The sequence below is a fragment of the Rhipicephalus sanguineus genome, chromosome 5 (assembly GCF_013339695.2).
Source record: "Rhipicephalus sanguineus isolate Rsan-2018 chromosome 5, BIME_Rsan_1.4, whole genome shotgun sequence".
Classification (NCBI taxonomy): Eukaryota; Metazoa; Arthropoda; class Arachnida; order Ixodida; family Ixodidae; genus Rhipicephalus; species Rhipicephalus sanguineus.
The window spans coordinates 23,656,644-23,673,934 of NC_051180.1; the positions used below are offsets into that span (position 1 = coordinate 23,656,644).

Consider the following 17,291-nt stretch of genomic DNA (forward strand, 5'->3'; position numbering starts at 1 on the left):
AAAGGCCTGAAAAAAAGAAAAAGAGAGTATCCTACGTAATATCTCTTTCAGGATTAGTGGCAACCCTGTTTTCGAAGCTATTTAGTCTTTGAGGCACTGTTTCAAAGTCTGCGCATTTCAACAGGGAGAACATCGTTTCAAGAATGCTCTCGCTGTACAGTGCTTTCAAGAACGAGCGTCACTAAACATTTCGAAGTGAGGGTCTGCAAACGCCAATAAAGGCGAAGTGCACTCGCTCTATAGTATGCACTAAATTTCTCCTTCTAACAGAAGAAATTAGATGTAGCAATAATGATAACAACACTCTTTTTTGCCGGGCTTATAGCCATTATAGCCTAGCTTCATGGAAAGTGGCATACGAAAAAAAATCTTAACAAGAATCAAACCGTGACATTCCTTTGATCGCTAGCTCCATCTTCAAGGAATGGAGTATGCGCCAGCAGGGGACAAGAAAAATTGAGACAAATCCCGTTACGTGGCAGCGGTAGAATGTCGAGGCGCCAGGAAGCCGGGCAAAAAGCTGGGGTCGATGTATTTGTAAAGTGATACGGCATACGCCATCATTCCAACCGCCTCGCACGCCCTGTGCTGTCTGCGAACAAGGGGAGACCGCACGGTGTTCGTCGATAATGTCCTCGACGTGTTTGTCAGTGCCGTGTATCGCGGAGATGAAATAAATAAATTTGTACTCGAGGCCATAGACCCGAATACCGCAGCTTTTTTCTTCGTGCCACCGAAGTTGTCGCCCGAGCGTCTTCTCTGCAAGCCGCCGCCGTTATTATCGCCTCAAAAAATCTACTTATCTCCCCTCGGCGTCTCTAACCTGTTACACGTATATTGCAGTCCTCCTTGGCCACCTTGAAAGCGAGCTCGTGTCTGTAGCCGAGACGAGAGTGCGCTCAGGAGAACGCTAATCCACGCCTACTACGCGATAACTCGATACGCTGAGACGTTTTGAAGAAACTTCACGAGAAGATAACATTGTTCTAGAGGCCCTGACAAATTTCACCCGACGCCTTTTTTTTCTGATCAGGTTGCGCGAACACATATTTCTTGGTCTTCTCAGTCTTTCATCGCCGACTTTCGAAATGCGTTTCCAGGTATAGTTGGCGTCGTAAAGTTTTCTAGCAGGCTAGTATGCTTAAGCTGGGAATAATTTTTAATTACGCACTTTACAGCACAGTTCTTCAGTCACAGGAATTGTCAAACAACACATAGGTCCCATGTATCGAAAACGGGACACGGCATTGGTCGTAATGGCGGAGGTCTGCTGGTTGTGGCGCCAGATTAAAAACAAATAACTCATAGGATCCCTTATGCATTCGCCAAAGACGACTCAAAGGCGAAAGTTATCTTCTTCTCCTTTTTCTTCGCCTATCTCCGAAAGCTTTATGCACCTAACGCTTTTGTGCAGCGTCTCGAGGACTGGAGGCATTGTACGCTTTTTGCACCTTGCCTAGTTTTGCACTGCATGCCTCAGACATTGGCCCACACCTTTGACCATGCGACGATGTCATGTGATGTTGTCATGTGATGTCGCGTTGTATGATGTCATAGTGACATCACGATGACATCATGGTGACGTCACTAATTTTGGTGATCTGCGACCTCATGATAACGTCATATGGTGACATCGTTACGTGGTGATGATTTCTTGCGTGACTCGTGTTGACGCCGACGATTAATTTTCGCGCTTAGTCAGGCATCTAAGGCTTTCGCCTTAGTAAACTTAATAAATGGCATTTTCTTGCGGTTTGCTTTGGGCAGAAACGCAAGCGTGGCTTTATTTATGAATCGAGAAGTGTGTTTATGTATGCGGTTCAGTTTTTGCGGATGATAACACGGCGGAAGAGCTCTTACACCTTTCTTGAAAGTATCTTTTCAATCGTCGTCGTGGTTCTTGCGTCCTTAGAATTTAAAGATGCTGTTTCAGCAATGCCGTGTGTTTTTAATTGTTGCTCCTAGGTGGCGCATGGGCTCGCTAACCTTCGCAAAATTGTCCACGGCATGTCCAGGTTTCTGAACAGACTTTTTTCAACTGGTATGACTGAATAAAAACTCTGCTTACAGGGACACACACCGATGAAACCGAGATGCGTGTGAACGCGCATCGCGACACTGTGGACAGGTTGCTGCGGGAGGCACTATTCAAGCTCGTGCCTTTGCCCTGGATTCTATCCGTGGAAAAATGGCGATACGCTGTCTTTCAAGGCCGTATCCCTGCTGAGAGCTTGGCCTCTTCACTCTGGGATTACCGGTATGCGCTTTTGCATATGGCATGAGCACGTTATCTGCCCATCATTGCTTTGAGAAGTGCCGATGCTAGAAGCTCGCGTATGTATCCCCGCAATCATGCGTAATGATGTCGCTTTTGAAGGGAGATCGGTTTAGGTATACAATGAAATTTAAATAACGAGAGGAAAAAGCGGATGCTGGCTGACTGTGACGACAACTAGGGTGGTGGTGGTGATGATGATGATTATGATGATGATGATGATGCAAACTTTATTGGGGTCCAGAGGTAGTTGATGTAAACGCCGAACCAACTGCATATTAACAAGCTTTCCAGTACGTTGTTTTATGTAGCGGGGTGTATTGAGTGAGCGAAAAAGAAAAAGACACGAAAGCACGCGTAGGACAGGGTGCGGGGAGGGCAACACAGGCGTATGCAGCGCCTTAAGAATTTACCTAAACCTCCTTGAGAGCAGTTGAGGTCAATGTTGCCTGGATCATTAACGCGATATACCTACATACTCAGGAAAACGACCTTACGTTGATATATGGTATAAAGCATAAAAGCAATGTAATTGATAACAAACATAGATAACGCGGACACGTGAAGGACAGTAGCGGGAGCTCCGCTTCTATTGACCTGCGTTCTCATTTCATATCGCGATGTCTTTTCGTCGTCTTTATATGTATTAATTTTCTCTCCAAACAGAGAAAAGTTTCAAGGTGTGAAACCACCCACACCGGAGGCGAGGGGATACTTCGACGCTGGAGGAAAACACCACGTGTCCCACTTCATACCTTACTTCAGGTCAGAAGTCTTTTCCTGTTCGCCGCGAGTTTTATTGAAAGCGGGCCACAAAAATAAGAAGAAATGATCCTTCGCGTCCACAACGCAGCCTCTTTAACGCTTTGTTTTTATTACAGATAATAGAATAGCGGAGAATCGCAGCAAGCGTGGCGTTTCTTTGTGTAGAAAGATGCAACGAGCTTCATATGATTGATTTGATATCCGGAGTCAGTATAAAAAGAGTATGCTTAAACCAGTTACAGCAGACTTAGCGCCGAAAACACGACCACGCAATAACACATGTACAGGCTAAGATTGAAGGATGGGCGTGTTGGTATAGCATCACTGTAGATTGTTGTACGTGTATCTTCATTGTGTCCCGTCGATCAGTTGCGCTATGCAATCTACAGTGATGACATACACAGGGCGGGCGCTCTTTCTGCTTATGTGTTCTCCCTATGTGCCTGTTCTTCCTGTGTATCTGTGCATCCGTCCTGTCTTCTTGTGTGGTGGCGTTCTTCGCGCTTGGTCTGTGTCGTATGCATCCGACTTTATAACCATGATGAATATTTCGCGTAATCGCTTCATCGTAAATCCAATTTTAAGAACCAAACAATTCCAAAATTATCTTGTTACGTTCTCCTGTTTTTAGGTTAACCGGTATATATAACGGTGACTTTACTCAAACTATACATTGTGCGCTTTGGACTATGTTTGGAAACCGGTTACAGGTTGTATGCCGTTTTGGCATGTACAGAGTCGTCCACATTTAAGCGGAACACCTCATTAGTATTCAAGACCTTATTGAAGCTGCTGTTTAATACATAATTCGGAAAATCAATACTGTGTTTGTCGACACCATGATTAGACGTTCTATAACGGGTATTGCACTCGTGAAGTATAAGAAACGTACTAGTTTTACCGGTTTGAATACTAATGAGGTGTTCAGCTTAGATGTGGTCGACCCTGTACAGTTACTCGTAACAGGCACTGTGATAAGTTAACTTTTGTGCGCACTTGAATTTATGACGCTAGTAGAAGGGGCCGCAGTGTGATTGCGTTACGACATCCAGTGGTGGGCTGATCTGACTGCAATAGGGCTCGAATATTCGACATTTTGCCATCTCATTTTGCCACTTTCAGCAAGAAAAAAAAAGGCACAAAAGAAGTAAAGCCGCCAGTGAGGGTTGAACTCACGACCGCTGGTTTACGAGACCAGCGCTCTGCCACTGAGCTATAGCGGCTCTCGCGCTCTCGCGTGTTTCTAGCGTATCCTCAACAGCTTGAGCAAAAACCAACCGGAATGCGCAGGCGCGGGAACATTTGTGGCGTGTGCGATAATTTAAAGGACTTCATGTCCTACACCGTCTGTACATAGTAAACTGAAAGACGGCCACGTCGACGGGATGTCAATGGGAAATATGTTCAGCCGCCCGTTCCACCTCCTTCCCCACCTAATCCTTAATTTAGCTGCTTTTGTAATTAAAATCGTTTTCATTAGAAAGCTGTAGCGTGTCCAGTACACCAGTATGCAGAATGACATTAACTATGGGTGTGCGAATATTCGAAAGTTTCGAATATTCGTCGAATATTACATTCGAAATATTCGTATTCGATTCGAAAATCGTGTATTCGAAAGGTCAGAATATTCGATAACTTCGAATATTCGAAAAAATTGGAATATGCGATTCGATTATCATGCGTAAAATAACTCGTCTTCCACATTTCCGCTGCGTTCGTATCGCAAAAAACGTTGCTGAGAGGAGCCATAAACATCGTAAGTACACGGAGGCACGATATCTGCCTGCGACGAGCGCCCCAATACGTATGATTTATTGCTGGTGCATCTCCGACGTGCAGCGCTGTTGGCTATCATGTAACCGTACATTTTCAATATTATGCGGCCGTAACGTGCCGCACTACCACTCGTTCACTATGCGGGACCACTTCTGAAGAAAGACAGTGACCCATGCGACTGGTAGCGGACTGTAGGCACCTTCAGATACCCCAGTCTGGCAAAGCTTTGCCCCATGTAACTCCCTATACTAGCCACTTCTGTTCCAAGCGAGCGTGCCTCTTCAGTGGCAGGGGGGGGGGGTGTCTCTGTTACAAGAGAGTGCCTGCTACCTGATCACGTGGAGCAACTGATATTTCTTCATGATAACATGTATTCATTATTTTCATTGTGCCGTGATATTTGTTGTGTTGTGATGTGCATTGCGCTAGCCTGGACATTGTGTTCTGGAGATAGCAGTGTATGTTGTGTTGCCAGTCAGGCTGTTAATGTTTTTTTTTCTTCAAATAGCTACATGTTAAATAAAATATCGTTACTGTGGAGGCATTTTTCCTTTGATATTCGATATTCGAAGGTGGATATTCGTATTCGATTCGTATTCGAAAAATTTGATATTCGCACACCCCTAACATTAACGTAATTCTGAGTTAGCTGGTGCGAATGGCGACATATTATGATGATTTCTAAAAAACACACAAGTGCAGGCGTCTTTTTCATGCTGCCTGTGTGTTCTTGACGAAAAAAAAGCATCAGGAAGGCAGCCTTTTGATTGCCTACACGCTACTGACGAATGTTTATTCCAGCACCGAAGGAAGATACACTTCATGAATGTAGTAAAAATTCTCTGCTGCTTCTGCTTGTGCTCTGTGCCACCAGATGACCCCACCATTCAGGCCGCTAAAGCCTAAGGCATCCCACAAACTGTTTGCCGTTTGCGGACCAATCAAAGCTCCCCATTGAAGCTATACTGAAACTCTGAAATATGGGTTTAGGCCATCCGGAGTTCACGGTTAGTGAAAAATCCTCATTGGTTGAGGCGCGGCCGGATGTGGACCCATGCACGAAAAGTACCACGCATTCCTGTATAGGTCAAAGTAGCATCCCGCTGTGTTGGAAAGATACCTCGTAGCCAATGCACGTCGGCTAGCTGAGCACCACGGTGTCGTTGCCGGATATGGTGACCGGATATAGTCAACCGACTGCGACAGCCGAGCGAATATAAAATAATGATATTATGTCTTATAACTTGCAGGTACTTTTTTGCGCGCTTCCTTGACTACCAGTTGTTGAAGGCAATGTGTTCAGATCGACACCAAGAAACGTCCATGGTATTTTGTTGTGTCGACAGTGAAACTCCAGCCGTTCGTAATTTAAGGTAAGTACGAATCAGCAGATGCGATATCTGCTTATAGAACATGCGTCAACATATCTGCGTATAGAACATGCCTCAACATAGATGTAGCGTTGTATACAATAATTGAAAAATTGTGTAGTAAATAAGGGCGAGTAATTTTTTACAGTATAAAATCATTCGAAGGTTTACAGTGTGATACTCGGCATGACAAATTATGGTCGGCATTTAATTAGTTGCTTACAACAGCGCATTCCAATGTGAGAAGAACCCCTGGAATAGCTCAGTGGATGCTGTGTTCTGCCTGCAGAGCACAAAGTCGAAGGCTCGATGACCGATCGCAACGGCAGCGTTTCTATGAGTCGAAACGCCAAAAAGCAAAAAAAGAAAAAAATAATGATCAGGTATTTAGAGTGTGCGGATTTACAAAGCACATTAAAGAACCCCAAGGGGTCAAAATTAATTCGGATCCAACTACTACGGCCTCTCTAGCAGTCACAGAAGTGCTGTATATAGGAAGTTTATTTTTATGAATGAATCAGTCATAAAGTGAACGAAATTCTGCGTTGAAATCGAATTTGTAAATGAAATTCAAATTGTTTTATTTACCATCCTGTATAGTTACATATACAGCTGGGCGGATTGCAGAACAAAAGCTGTCCTCGAACAGCTTGACGTGTCTGCAACACTTTTCTTTGGCAGGGAGGCAACATCACATAGTCATACATATACTATATACACACGCATAATTATACATACAGACAGACATATGTATTAGAGGTGTGCACGGGCTCCGGGTAGCCCGAAAGCCCGAGCCCGACCCGGCCCGTGGGCCGGGCTCGGCCGGGCCGACGTATTTTTACCTCGGGCCCGGGTCGGGCTCGGGCTACTTGGAGATTTATCGGGCGGGGCTCGGGCACGGCGTAAAGCCCGACTCAAGCCCGAAATATAGAGAATGAGCGGGAATTGTTTTCCAGCATGCATACAGCGCCTTTTCCGCGACCGCCCTTTACCGCTTTTCCTTTCCATTCGCTACTTTAAACAAAAGGGGAGCAGGTAAAGCACTGCCTCTGTTGCACTCCGACAAACAGAGAAGTAACACCACCTAAGCTAGTGACGGCGCCACGCGACTGTTCGCGTACGTTAGATTAAAGGCCAAATCCCATATGAGTGAAAATGCACGCGACAGCGACGAGCGACCCGACGTAGATCGCCTTCGTGCAAGCTGACGCTTGCATGGGCGTACCCCATACACGTGACGGCTTTCGCGAGCGAACTCCACTGTTGCTGGCATGAGGCCGTCTACTTGTATAGCCAAAAGTGCCGCGAACAGTCTCTATTAGAGACTGTTCGTCGTGCGTCGTTTGATCATATTTGATATGCTCAATAAAATGCCAAATTACCGGAAAACAATGTTTTGTTTTCGCAGCGAACCTTCAAAAAGCCGGGCCGGGCCGGGCCGGGCCGGGCCGGGCCGGGCCCGGGATTGTGTTTTCGTACGTCGGGCCGGGCCGGGCGGGCTCGCAGCCCTTTGCCGTCGGGCTCGGGCGGGCCTTCGACAAAGTCAGCGGGCCCGGGCCAGGCTCAGGCTCGGAAATACGGCCCGTGCACAGCTCTAATATGCATATACAGCAGCATACATATGCTTCAACATGCTTCGCACTCTCACTTTCCTCTTAGTGTCAACGAAATCAAACAGGTGCGTACATATGACAACAAGATACTACATAGAGACCGCATATATCTGTTTTAGTTCTTTAGGAGAGGCCGTATTGTTTAGGAGAACAGTTATTTGGGCAAGTTCGTTGGTATTCATCTTGAAAACAGCGCAACAACACGAGGACAAAGAAAGAAAACGTGACATCATCTTGTATAAAAGTATGTGCTCTTCCTAATAAATTTCTTAGTTGCGAGTCAGCGCCCATCCCGTTGTTTCTTTCTTCGTCCTCGTGTTGTTGCGCTGTTTTCAAGATGAAGGTCGTGCTGTGTTGCTGTTTCAATTTTCCTTTTTTTTTTATAGGCACATGATGTCATTCGGGGCGTCGATAGAATGGCGTGAGGCCTTGCAGATGGCAACCGGCACACCGGAAATATCGGCAGAACCTTTGCTGAACTACTACGATCCGTTATTTGTGTGGCTGAAGCGAGAGAACATCAAGTTGAACAACTCGGTCGGATGGTGAACAAGCTTCCCAACACGCAGGACGCCACGAGGAGCGACCGACGTTTCCATGCGTAATGTTCCACTGACGTGTACAATAGCGACGCCTCATCAAGTCTTAAAACCGACAACGGAGACAACGTGTCAAGCTCATTACACAATCCATTATAGGAAGAAGGGGAAGCATGTTGACACCTTACTCAGCTGAAAGAGAAAACTAAATTATTTTCAATCCTGCAACCTTGGTATTCCTTTCATTCCTGCATTTCCTATTATAAATGCAAAGGTACCGGTACAACTGGCAAGGGCACTAGAAGTCTGTGCGGTGTTTCTGAAATTCTGATGCATACTCGACACAACACTCGGCAAGCATATTTTACCTCAATCGCCTATGATCGAATGTACGGTGGTACTTACGGTCATTAATGTGTGCCTATGTGGTGACAGAATTAAGACACTCTTAAATTTAGATGAGCCTTGATGGAGGCTTCGTGGCCAAACTTTTCAAATGCCACCAATTAAAGGCTTTCTGCCTACGCAGGCTTTGCTATTAATCGTTAACCGTCATCAAATCATTAGACAACAACAACAAAGCATTATTTCATACAGGCGTTCCTGTTTTCTATTTTCATAATGCAAAATAATAAAGAAAAAACGCCAGGCCTGCGCTGAAACCGCAGCACAGTCACAGCGAAAGCTGGAAGAGCGGCGTTTCTAGAGCCCGTTAAGCTCTCGTGGGGCTACCATACAAGTTTCGGCAAGGTTGCCCGTTACATTGAAAACTAATTCGTTAAAAAGCGCCGAAAAGTTCTTTCAACGTGCGCCGGTGCTCTACAGGCCGTCGGATGGTGAGAGAGTGAAACAAATAGAGGAGCATGAGGAGGAAAAGGAGGAAGACGAAGAGATTAAGCGCGGATGAACTTGAATATCACCCAGTTTTCACTGTCTCTAACTGCCCCACAACTCTCGGAATGAGCAGTCCTATAGCAACCTAGCGCCATGCGGTGCTCAGGCTGCTTGCTAAAGTTGAACCGGCTTCATTTCTGGTACGGTAGATGGCATGGCGGTGTGCACGGCTGAGGAGGGAGGAAGTGCAGCCGGAGCAGCGGCGGCAATCTTGAATGGACAGCGCTATCTCATGCGTAAGCTCCCGATCCTTCACTCGGCGGGATGTTTGCTGGTTTGGTATCCGGCAGCGAAGGCTAAGCTACGGGATGCGGTACACATTAAACACACATTACCAACTGTAATGTAACTGTTTGTTACAAGTGTTCCCGTGACCGGCTATATTTCTCAGAAAACGCTACATAAATATTCTCATTGCAGCTGAACGTATGTCTAAGTGCACGATTCGTTTCTGTTAAAGAACTCAATTGCTTACACTTCGCAGTCTCCTGTCGACGTTCTGCAATTCTCACTTTCTTGTTGATCCAATATTTAGCACAGAGCTACCCGTGACTGTTTTAAAACATCTTAACGTAACGTCCTTTTAGTGAACACTTTCCTGCCCGTGATTAGCATATCGCAAGCCTCTAAGCTTAACACCGTTCCCACTGTTTTGTGTGTGTTTTTTCTCCTAAAGCACACAGTATACCAGGCAAGCTGCCTTCCTTGATCATGTTTCCGTGCGAACCGAACGATGCCGAATGATTGCTATAGTCAACACCTTCTTACAAAAAGACAAAAAAAAAGCATGGAAGAGAACTTTTCATACATTCCTGAAAGTGGTTTTCGCAGTAAAATGACATAATAATCGCGAAGCAGCCCCACAGCAAGCAAAAAGCCGTAAAGCCTCACAGTCACGCCTGCGCAAGCCACGACGTTACTTCCCAAGAATGTACGTAAAGCAACAATTAATCATCGTCTAAATTCAATACGAGCCATTTTCCTTATTTAACGACGCGGAGGTTCATTGTGCCAGTGTCCCTGCGCACAAGGACACCAGACCAGCTGTTGCGGCAGACAGTAGGCGTGTCCTTCGATCTATATCGAACACGCCAAAGTGTCCCACGAAGAGCCCAGTGAACTTGCTTGCAGAGTTGTCTGGCACGAAAATTCCGCTCCTGGATACGTAAAGAAAGGCATGGAAACATTCAAGTCGTGCTTCAATAAAAATTGGCATGGCAGTGTCACACACGTGGTGGTATAGTGACCTCTCTCTTTGTCGTATGCGTCTGTATTTCCCTGAAGAAACTGTTGTCCTTTCGAATATCTACAAGTCCTTTCACGTGGCGTATAAATACGCAAAAGAAAAGGAGAAAACTTGTCGACTTGTAGGAAGTAATATGCGTCACAAGATTTCCTCGCAGTCATCAGCCAAATGCCCAGACAATGGCACATGCAATGTTGAAGCATAAATCATAGAGCACAGCCTGTCAAGTTATGCTTAAACAGCCTGTTCTTGTTCTTTGGGCTTGTTGATAACTATGGAAGCCATAAAGAGCACATTAAAGAGAAGTAAAGACAAACATAAAAAGTGACAATTGGCGACAATTGGTGTCCAGTTCCCTTTCTGCTAATCATTTTGGGCTGAGTGCTATAGATCATTACCATTGACTGTTGCGGGCTCTACTACAGGATTTTTTTAAAGGGGAAACCAGTCGACTTTCGTAAGCAGGCTCTTTAAAAGTAGGAAAGAGTATAAACACGATAAAGAGTGATCACATTCGTGTGGAATAGATGTATCCGGTGATTTGAAAAGTGACCGCGTGTGTAACATTAGTGACGATACTAAACAAATAGGCTTGTTCACTCATAACTAACTTGAGCAGCTGAACAATCAACACTGCCTGGGCTAGTTGACAAGTAAGCGTGTGTGCTGCGTGTTAGGGCGTGCAATATCCACTGCAAGAAGTGTAAGAAGCGAACAGAAGTAATTTATTCTTTGTCATCTTTTCGCCAAATTGAACTGCGTGTCAGCATTTCATTTTTCGGTCGATTAAACGGACAGTGACGATCGTAAATGCGCAAAGCGATCAATGAACACTCACGTTTAGAATTAAAAAATCGCCCTAGAATCCGTCGCATGTCTCCTTTGGCACCATGGGCGCATCGTCCGGGCAGCCGAAGGAGTCCGCGAATGCCGCCAAGTGCATAGCTGCGGCGTTGCAAATCCAGCTGCCCGGCATCCGGCCAGAACCGTTCCTGCGAAACGTGTAAAGGGCTCCTGGATTATGTACGTATCAGGCCGAAAAGCAAAATGAATAGGGGGTGGAATTCTGGGAAGTGTTTTATATACAGGATGCGGCGTCACTCCTTCCGGATGGCAGCAGCCGATAGGATCATGGAAAATCTGCGTTACCTCCATATGAACGCGAAAAACCCGGCGCGGGCGAGCGTACAGAAATGCCGCCCCGGTATAGGTGCGCTGGTCACACGTGTACTTGTATGCGCCGTTTTCCAATAATCGATGCTCTCTCGATCGTGGGCTTGTCGGCGATAAGCCGTTTCTGATACGGCAATCTCATCTTTTATCGAGGTGACTTGTCGTTTCACGTTGCCACATATTATTGTTGCTTGAATATGAATGCAAGACCGTCGTTGTTGCCTGTAGCAACTGAAGTGTTGCGCTGCTAAGCATGTGGATGAAGGTCCGATTCTCGCCATGGAGCAAGGACACCGGAGGGAGCAATGTGAAAGAAAGAAAGAAAGAAAGAAAGAAAGAAAGAAAGAAAGAAAGAAAGAAAGAAAGAAAGAAAGAAAGAAAGAAAGAAAGAAAGAAAGAAAGAAAGAAAGAAAGTTAGCACGCCAGGCACGTAGACGACAAGCTTCGCTTGCCCTCATTTTCCCGACAGGGGAAGGGCTCCGATATTTTTTAATAATATCTGGGGTTTATCGTCCCAAAACCACGATATGATTATGAGGGACGCCGTAGTGGAGGCCTGCGGAAATTTCGACCACCTGGTGTTCTTTAGCGTGCGCCTAAATCTAAGTACACGGGCCTCAAACATTTTCGCCTCCATCGAAAATGCAGCCGCCGCGGCTGGAATTCGATACCGCGACATTCGGGTCAGCAGTCGAGCGCCATGGCGGGGGTTGGACTGCTTTCGATGTGAACTATAATGTTATGTGGCATTTGTATTTTGAGTCATCTTTAGTGCCGCTTTAGCACTAAAGTGCACTTTAGTGCTAAAGCGCTTTAGCACCAAAGTACTCGCTAAATTGCATAATTAGGCAGCACACATGGCCCCCTGATTTATTTCTCGGATAATTTCAAGTTGTTTTCTCTTATCTGGAAATGGGCACAATAAGAACTGCAAGGTCTCCCCTGCGCAGTAAGTTGCGCTTACACGAAACGCTCGCAGTATCCTCGGCAGAACCGCACAAAGAAGCGCTGCCGCATGGACAGCAGGCCCTGGTTCGGGCTCAAGGACGGTGCATCGCTGCGTTCTCGAGCGCCGGAGTTGGCTGTCCTTGGGCGGTTGAAGACCGCTAACTGGAACGCAGTCTGCAGACCCAGTATGGCACTTCCCAGTTGGTCCCACACGTCCGCATCCGAAAACTCCAGGCCACCGGCGCTGTCAGACAGGTACACCTGCGACCGCATCCCGCGCTATAACATAGATGACAGACGATACTAGCAGATGATAGATGATACTTTGGCATAGATGATACTCATAGGAGAAAAGGGGACATGGTAAACTCTGCATTCTGGGGCTCCTTAAGCTAAATATATCGTAGCCCACCTTGGCACTCTTCAGCATGAGCTTGCGCTTGAGCCTATAAACGCCACATATTGCCGTCATGATCATAATAATCATCCCCATAATCAATTTCAGAATCAACTATTTCTTCAGCGGTTATATACGAGTGACGAATGTCATGTAACCACCATCATCAATCTGAGAGTCAACTATTTCATCAGGGGTAATATACGAGTGACGAATGCCATGTAGCAAAAAAGCTTATTTATTGTGTAAACTCAAAGCGTTTCCCAGGCGTTTTCTTGGTTCCATGCAACTTCTTACTGGTATTTTGGCAACGGTTCGCGCCCATTCGATCACGCCAAGCGGAATAGCGTCGCTCAGAACAGTAAAATTCCTACTCGTGCTGGTTAAACTGAGTGTTAAAATATGCGGTGTTGACAGCGCTGATACTCGCGCCAACGAGTTCCCGTATTCCAGTGCCTTTTCAGCAGTAATGAAAGCGGTTATTGTCTCGTTCCATGTATCACGTCAGTTTCATGCAACGAACTTGGCGTCATGCCAAAGCAATGCATATAGTGGCAAGAGACAAAATCGCTTGGCGTTATAGAGTACAGTGGAAATGATAGATATTAACAGAGTGCTTATTCAGCACTGCCAGTGGTGGTTGATAACATATGGCGTTCTGCATGGTGCTTTGTATATGGTAAAAGAGTAAGAAAGAAAGCATTGTGAGGAAATTGTGATATGGAATCAAAGTACTGAGGAATTGACCTCGTATTTGCTGAGGGAAAAGCCTATAGTACCACTAAGTGTGACGTTCCGCACGTTTCTCTATTTCATGTACAAAAAGAAAGCTGTTGGTTGCTAGAGCATTTCATATTAAATAAGGACAGAATCCATGCGTACTTCGTAGCATTTCTCTGGCTTTTAGCTGCTTTCGAGATAAAGTACAGTTTTTCTTTTCTTCATTGAGTGGTCTATACCTGTCGGAGGCACAGCACATACTGCCACATCTGCTGGCGCGTCTTGGCAGTCCACCAGTCACGTGCTGTGCCCGTCTCATCCACTTGACTGCCACGCTCCCCTACCGCCTGCGTCATTGTCAATTGAGTAAATAAACTTGGTATTGCAACTGTGAGAAGACAAAGTCTAGTGTCGAAAGACGAAACTTTGTCCGGAATCGCGTATGAATTATAACGAACAGAAATAGCAGCAACGTTGATACTGTTACATAGCGTGAAGGCTCACAACATTGGAGTAGGCAGGGGAGAGCCCTCCGAAATTTTTCGATCTTGCACGTGTATGTATACACAGCACGCACATAAACCCGCACAAACATACACAAAGGGTGGTTGAGCTCCCCCCCCCCCCCGCTTTCCAAATAAAAAAAAAAAGAATCCTGGCTACGCCCCTGGCTCCCGCGTATGCAAGCAAAGGCGTGCAGACACAATTCAAGAGGGATGGACAGAGAATACCTCTGCAAAATCTTGTTCTTATTTTAGCCCATTAGCAACACAGCTAAATTAAGTTGCAGTGGAAATGCCTTACTATTTTATGTTTAGTGCAACAAAGTAACGAAAAAACGAATACGAGAGAGCCAGCTCGGATTTCCTGCTGTGCTTCTCATACAAACGATGCTTGGTTGATGCCGTAACTGGTGGAACAAGATTCGATCCTTCGTGTGACCTGAAGCATCTGCTGCGCCGCCATGGATCCCAGTGTCGCGAGGTCCAAGAAAGGGAAGCCCGACGCGAACGGCTCCCTGAGCTGAGCGGCTGGCACGCACAGCTCGTTGTCGCGGCTGAGTCGAATGTGTGGACTCTGCTGTCGTGTCAGCAACCAGCCGCGTTCTGGAGAGCGGCGAGTGCGCTGCAGGAAAACCAGAGCCGTCATCGTGTGCGCCAGGAATCCGCCCCACGAACTGTGGCTCGGGGCAGCGAGGTCGCGGGGTCGATAGCCACCGATGCCCTGCGCCGTTTTATAGTGACACAACGACTGCATATTAAGACCATGGAAACGTGGGCTAGCTCAGGGGCATGTGAGTACCAAGGGAGGTTTATCCGGATGTTTTTACCCCATACACCTTAATTGTGTGCGCAGCGCCAGTGTGAGACATGTGACAAACCTAAGAAGTTCTTCTTCCCACCTGTCAGTGTGTAATTAGAACGCTCACTGAGGCGCGAATCAATTTATTATTATTCTTGTTGTTGATCCATGAAATCATTATCAATCACCATCTCAAAGTCGAACCTTCCTTCAGTTACTGACATGGCTGGCAAGGATAGCAGTTTGGGTGAGATGGTATCCCATGACGTTCTCAGTGTTTAGCTAAACAATCAGAATGACATGGCTGGTATGGTGACACAGTGTTTTGTGGCCTTTTACGTTCTTTGACACTCGCTTTCCATTCTAATCCTTCGATATGCTAAACCAAAAAGTAAAAAAGAAACACTGTGCAACTTTGAGATCTAGATACACAACGATCGTAAGCTGAAGATACGTGCATGTGGCCTAGGAAAGACGGCTCTGACAGCGGCAAGCTTGTTGTCCGCCGTGATGCGGCTCTCCCCGTCGAGCACATGAGAGGCTTGCACCTGCTCGCGCAACTTGAGCCTCAGTTCGTGCACGAGCGTCTCGGCACGTGGCACGAACCGTTGGTCAGCGATGGCCTCCGAGTACAGCACGTTCCACACGGGCAACAGCACGCGCCGGCTCAGCCGAAGGCAACGTTCGTCATCGCTACCAGCGCTTGCTTTCCTGCCACCCAGCACTGCGATGATAATAACAATTAATAATAATTGCTGGGGTTTAACGCCCCAAAACCACGATATGATTATGATAGACGCCATAGTGGAGGGCCGCAGAAATTTCGGCCACCTGGGGTTCTTTAACGTGCACCTAAATCTAGTACACTTGAATCCCGGCAGCGGCGGCTGCATTTTCGATGGAGGCGAAAATGTTTGACGCCCGTGTACTTAGATTTAGGTGCACGTTAAAGAAACCCAGGTGGTCGAAATTTCCGGAGCCCTCCACTACGGCGTCTCTCATAATCATGTCGTGGTTTTGGGACGTTAAACCCCAGATATTATTATTAAGTCTGGTACACGGGCCTCAAGTATTTTCGCCTCCACAGCACTGCGATGAAACGACGGTTAACGCGTATGACGCCCTTCGCCCTCGTGTACAACGCATCGGCTTTTATCACGGAACGGTCTATCGGCCTGTTCGTTCGGCATCAGTAACAAATTTTAGTGCAAATAACATGGACACAACAGCAGACACGGGACTACAAACGAGCGCTAACTACCGAAAAATGTTTATTTTCCACCGTGCGCGTTTATACTGCTGCCCATCACCATCAAACGTGCGCAAATCACTTTCTTAGAAATGATAACTATCACATAGGTGCACTGGTGGAATGCTGACACACCGAGAATCCAGTGGTGGTGCAATACCATCGTAACTGCTCCCTCATACTCGTCACCGCTATTCCATCGCCACTAAGCTACCGCAAATGGTGGATTCAGTACCGGCCAACAAAGTCGAAGTTGTGTTGCTGAGCTGCGCCGCATCATGTAGCTATGCGTTCGAATGTTACCGTGTAACGGACAACGTTTCGCTTATTAGATTCAAGCAAAGAATGAAACGTGTTACAGAAAACTGTAAGCGCCGCAACGCCATCTCACCAGCGCACGAAGCCCATCGTAATAATGAATTTGTAGCGCTCTATGGGCATTCCCATATTTTTCACGCTTTCATTCATGTATACGGCCTAGAATTACACCGCAACGTCTCACACTCGTTCGAGATGACGCAATGACTACGTAAGAGCAGTACGTCATCTCCAACGACTGTGAGACGTTCATTTAGCAAGAGCAAAGTGGCCAGTAGCTCGAATAGCCTGAAACAAACAGTGATTTATTTTTCGGACTGTCATTCGGAGCACTATTCGCTTCAGTTTCTGCGCGGCGAATAGCGTGCGCCTTTAGCACACTTGTCGTAAGACTGTCACCTACCTCGCACGATGTGCAGCCCAAGGACCGTGGCAAGCGACTGGACGAGCATGAAAGGCGTGACCATTTCGCGATAGCGCGCCTTCAGCAGCACGCCGAGAACAGAGCGAACAGTGGACACTGCTCGTACCAGCACTCCGGGAGGCGAGGAAGAAGGGCTTGAAGCCGCGTACTGCGTGGCGTACATACCACGTGTACCGCGAATGCCACGCAGACTGAAATACACGTGTCTCTATATGTATGTACGCCTTGATGGGAATACATGTTTAAAGCCTACGATGCCCGAGGTAACGTGTTAGATGACCT

The 17,291-nt window shown here is 46.6% G+C and overlaps 2 protein-coding genes and 1 non-coding gene across 3 annotated transcripts in view; 1 reads left to right on the forward strand and 2 right to left on the reverse strand.

Annotated features, from left to right (window-relative positions):
* Positions 1-8,631, forward strand: part of LOC119393732 (angiotensin-converting enzyme) — a 29,462-nt gene extending 20,831 nt beyond the window's left edge. Inside the window, exons 9-12 of the mRNA XM_037660850.2 lie at positions 2,071-2,257; positions 2,942-3,040; positions 6,067-6,189; positions 8,186-8,631. Coding sequence (XP_037516778.1) covers positions 2,071-2,257; positions 2,942-3,040; positions 6,067-6,189; positions 8,186-8,348 — 572 coding nt within the window. The 3' untranslated portion in view covers positions 8,349-8,631. The remainder of the gene's footprint in view (positions 1-2,070; positions 2,258-2,941; positions 3,041-6,066; positions 6,190-8,185) is intronic.
* On the reverse strand, positions 4,192-4,263 carry Trnat-cgu (transfer RNA threonine (anticodon CGU)). Its single transcript has one exon. It is a non-coding gene; the product is annotated as a tRNA-Thr (tRNA).
* A 2,696-nt stretch (positions 8,632-11,327) lies between the features above and the next one.
* Positions 11,328-14,937, reverse strand: LOC119392788 (endothelin-converting enzyme 2-like). Its single transcript, XM_037659740.2, has 4 exons — positions 14,659-14,937; positions 13,956-14,063; positions 12,616-12,860; positions 11,328-11,470 (listed from the first exon to the last, which is right to left on the reverse strand). Exons 1-4 carry the CDS (start codon positions 14,863-14,865, stop codon positions 11,338-11,340), a joined length of 693 nt encoding a protein of 230 aa, XP_037515668.1. The 5' UTR covers positions 14,866-14,937; the 3' UTR covers positions 11,328-11,337.
* Between the last annotated feature and the right edge of the window lie 2,354 nt (positions 14,938-17,291).

Coding starts and splice junctions, on each gene's coding strand:
- LOC119392788 (XM_037659740.2), bottom strand. CDS start 14,865: ATGACGGCTCTGGTTTTCCTGCAGCGCACTCGCCGCTCTCCAGAACGC. Junction 12,861..13,955: donor ATGTGCTGTGCCTCCGACAG/GTATAGACCACT, acceptor ATGCGGTCGCAG/GTGTACCTGTCTGACAGCGC. Junction 11,471..12,615: donor GGATACTGCGAGCGTTTCGT/GTAAGCGCAACT, acceptor CACGTTTCGCAG/GAACGGTTCTGGCCGGATGC.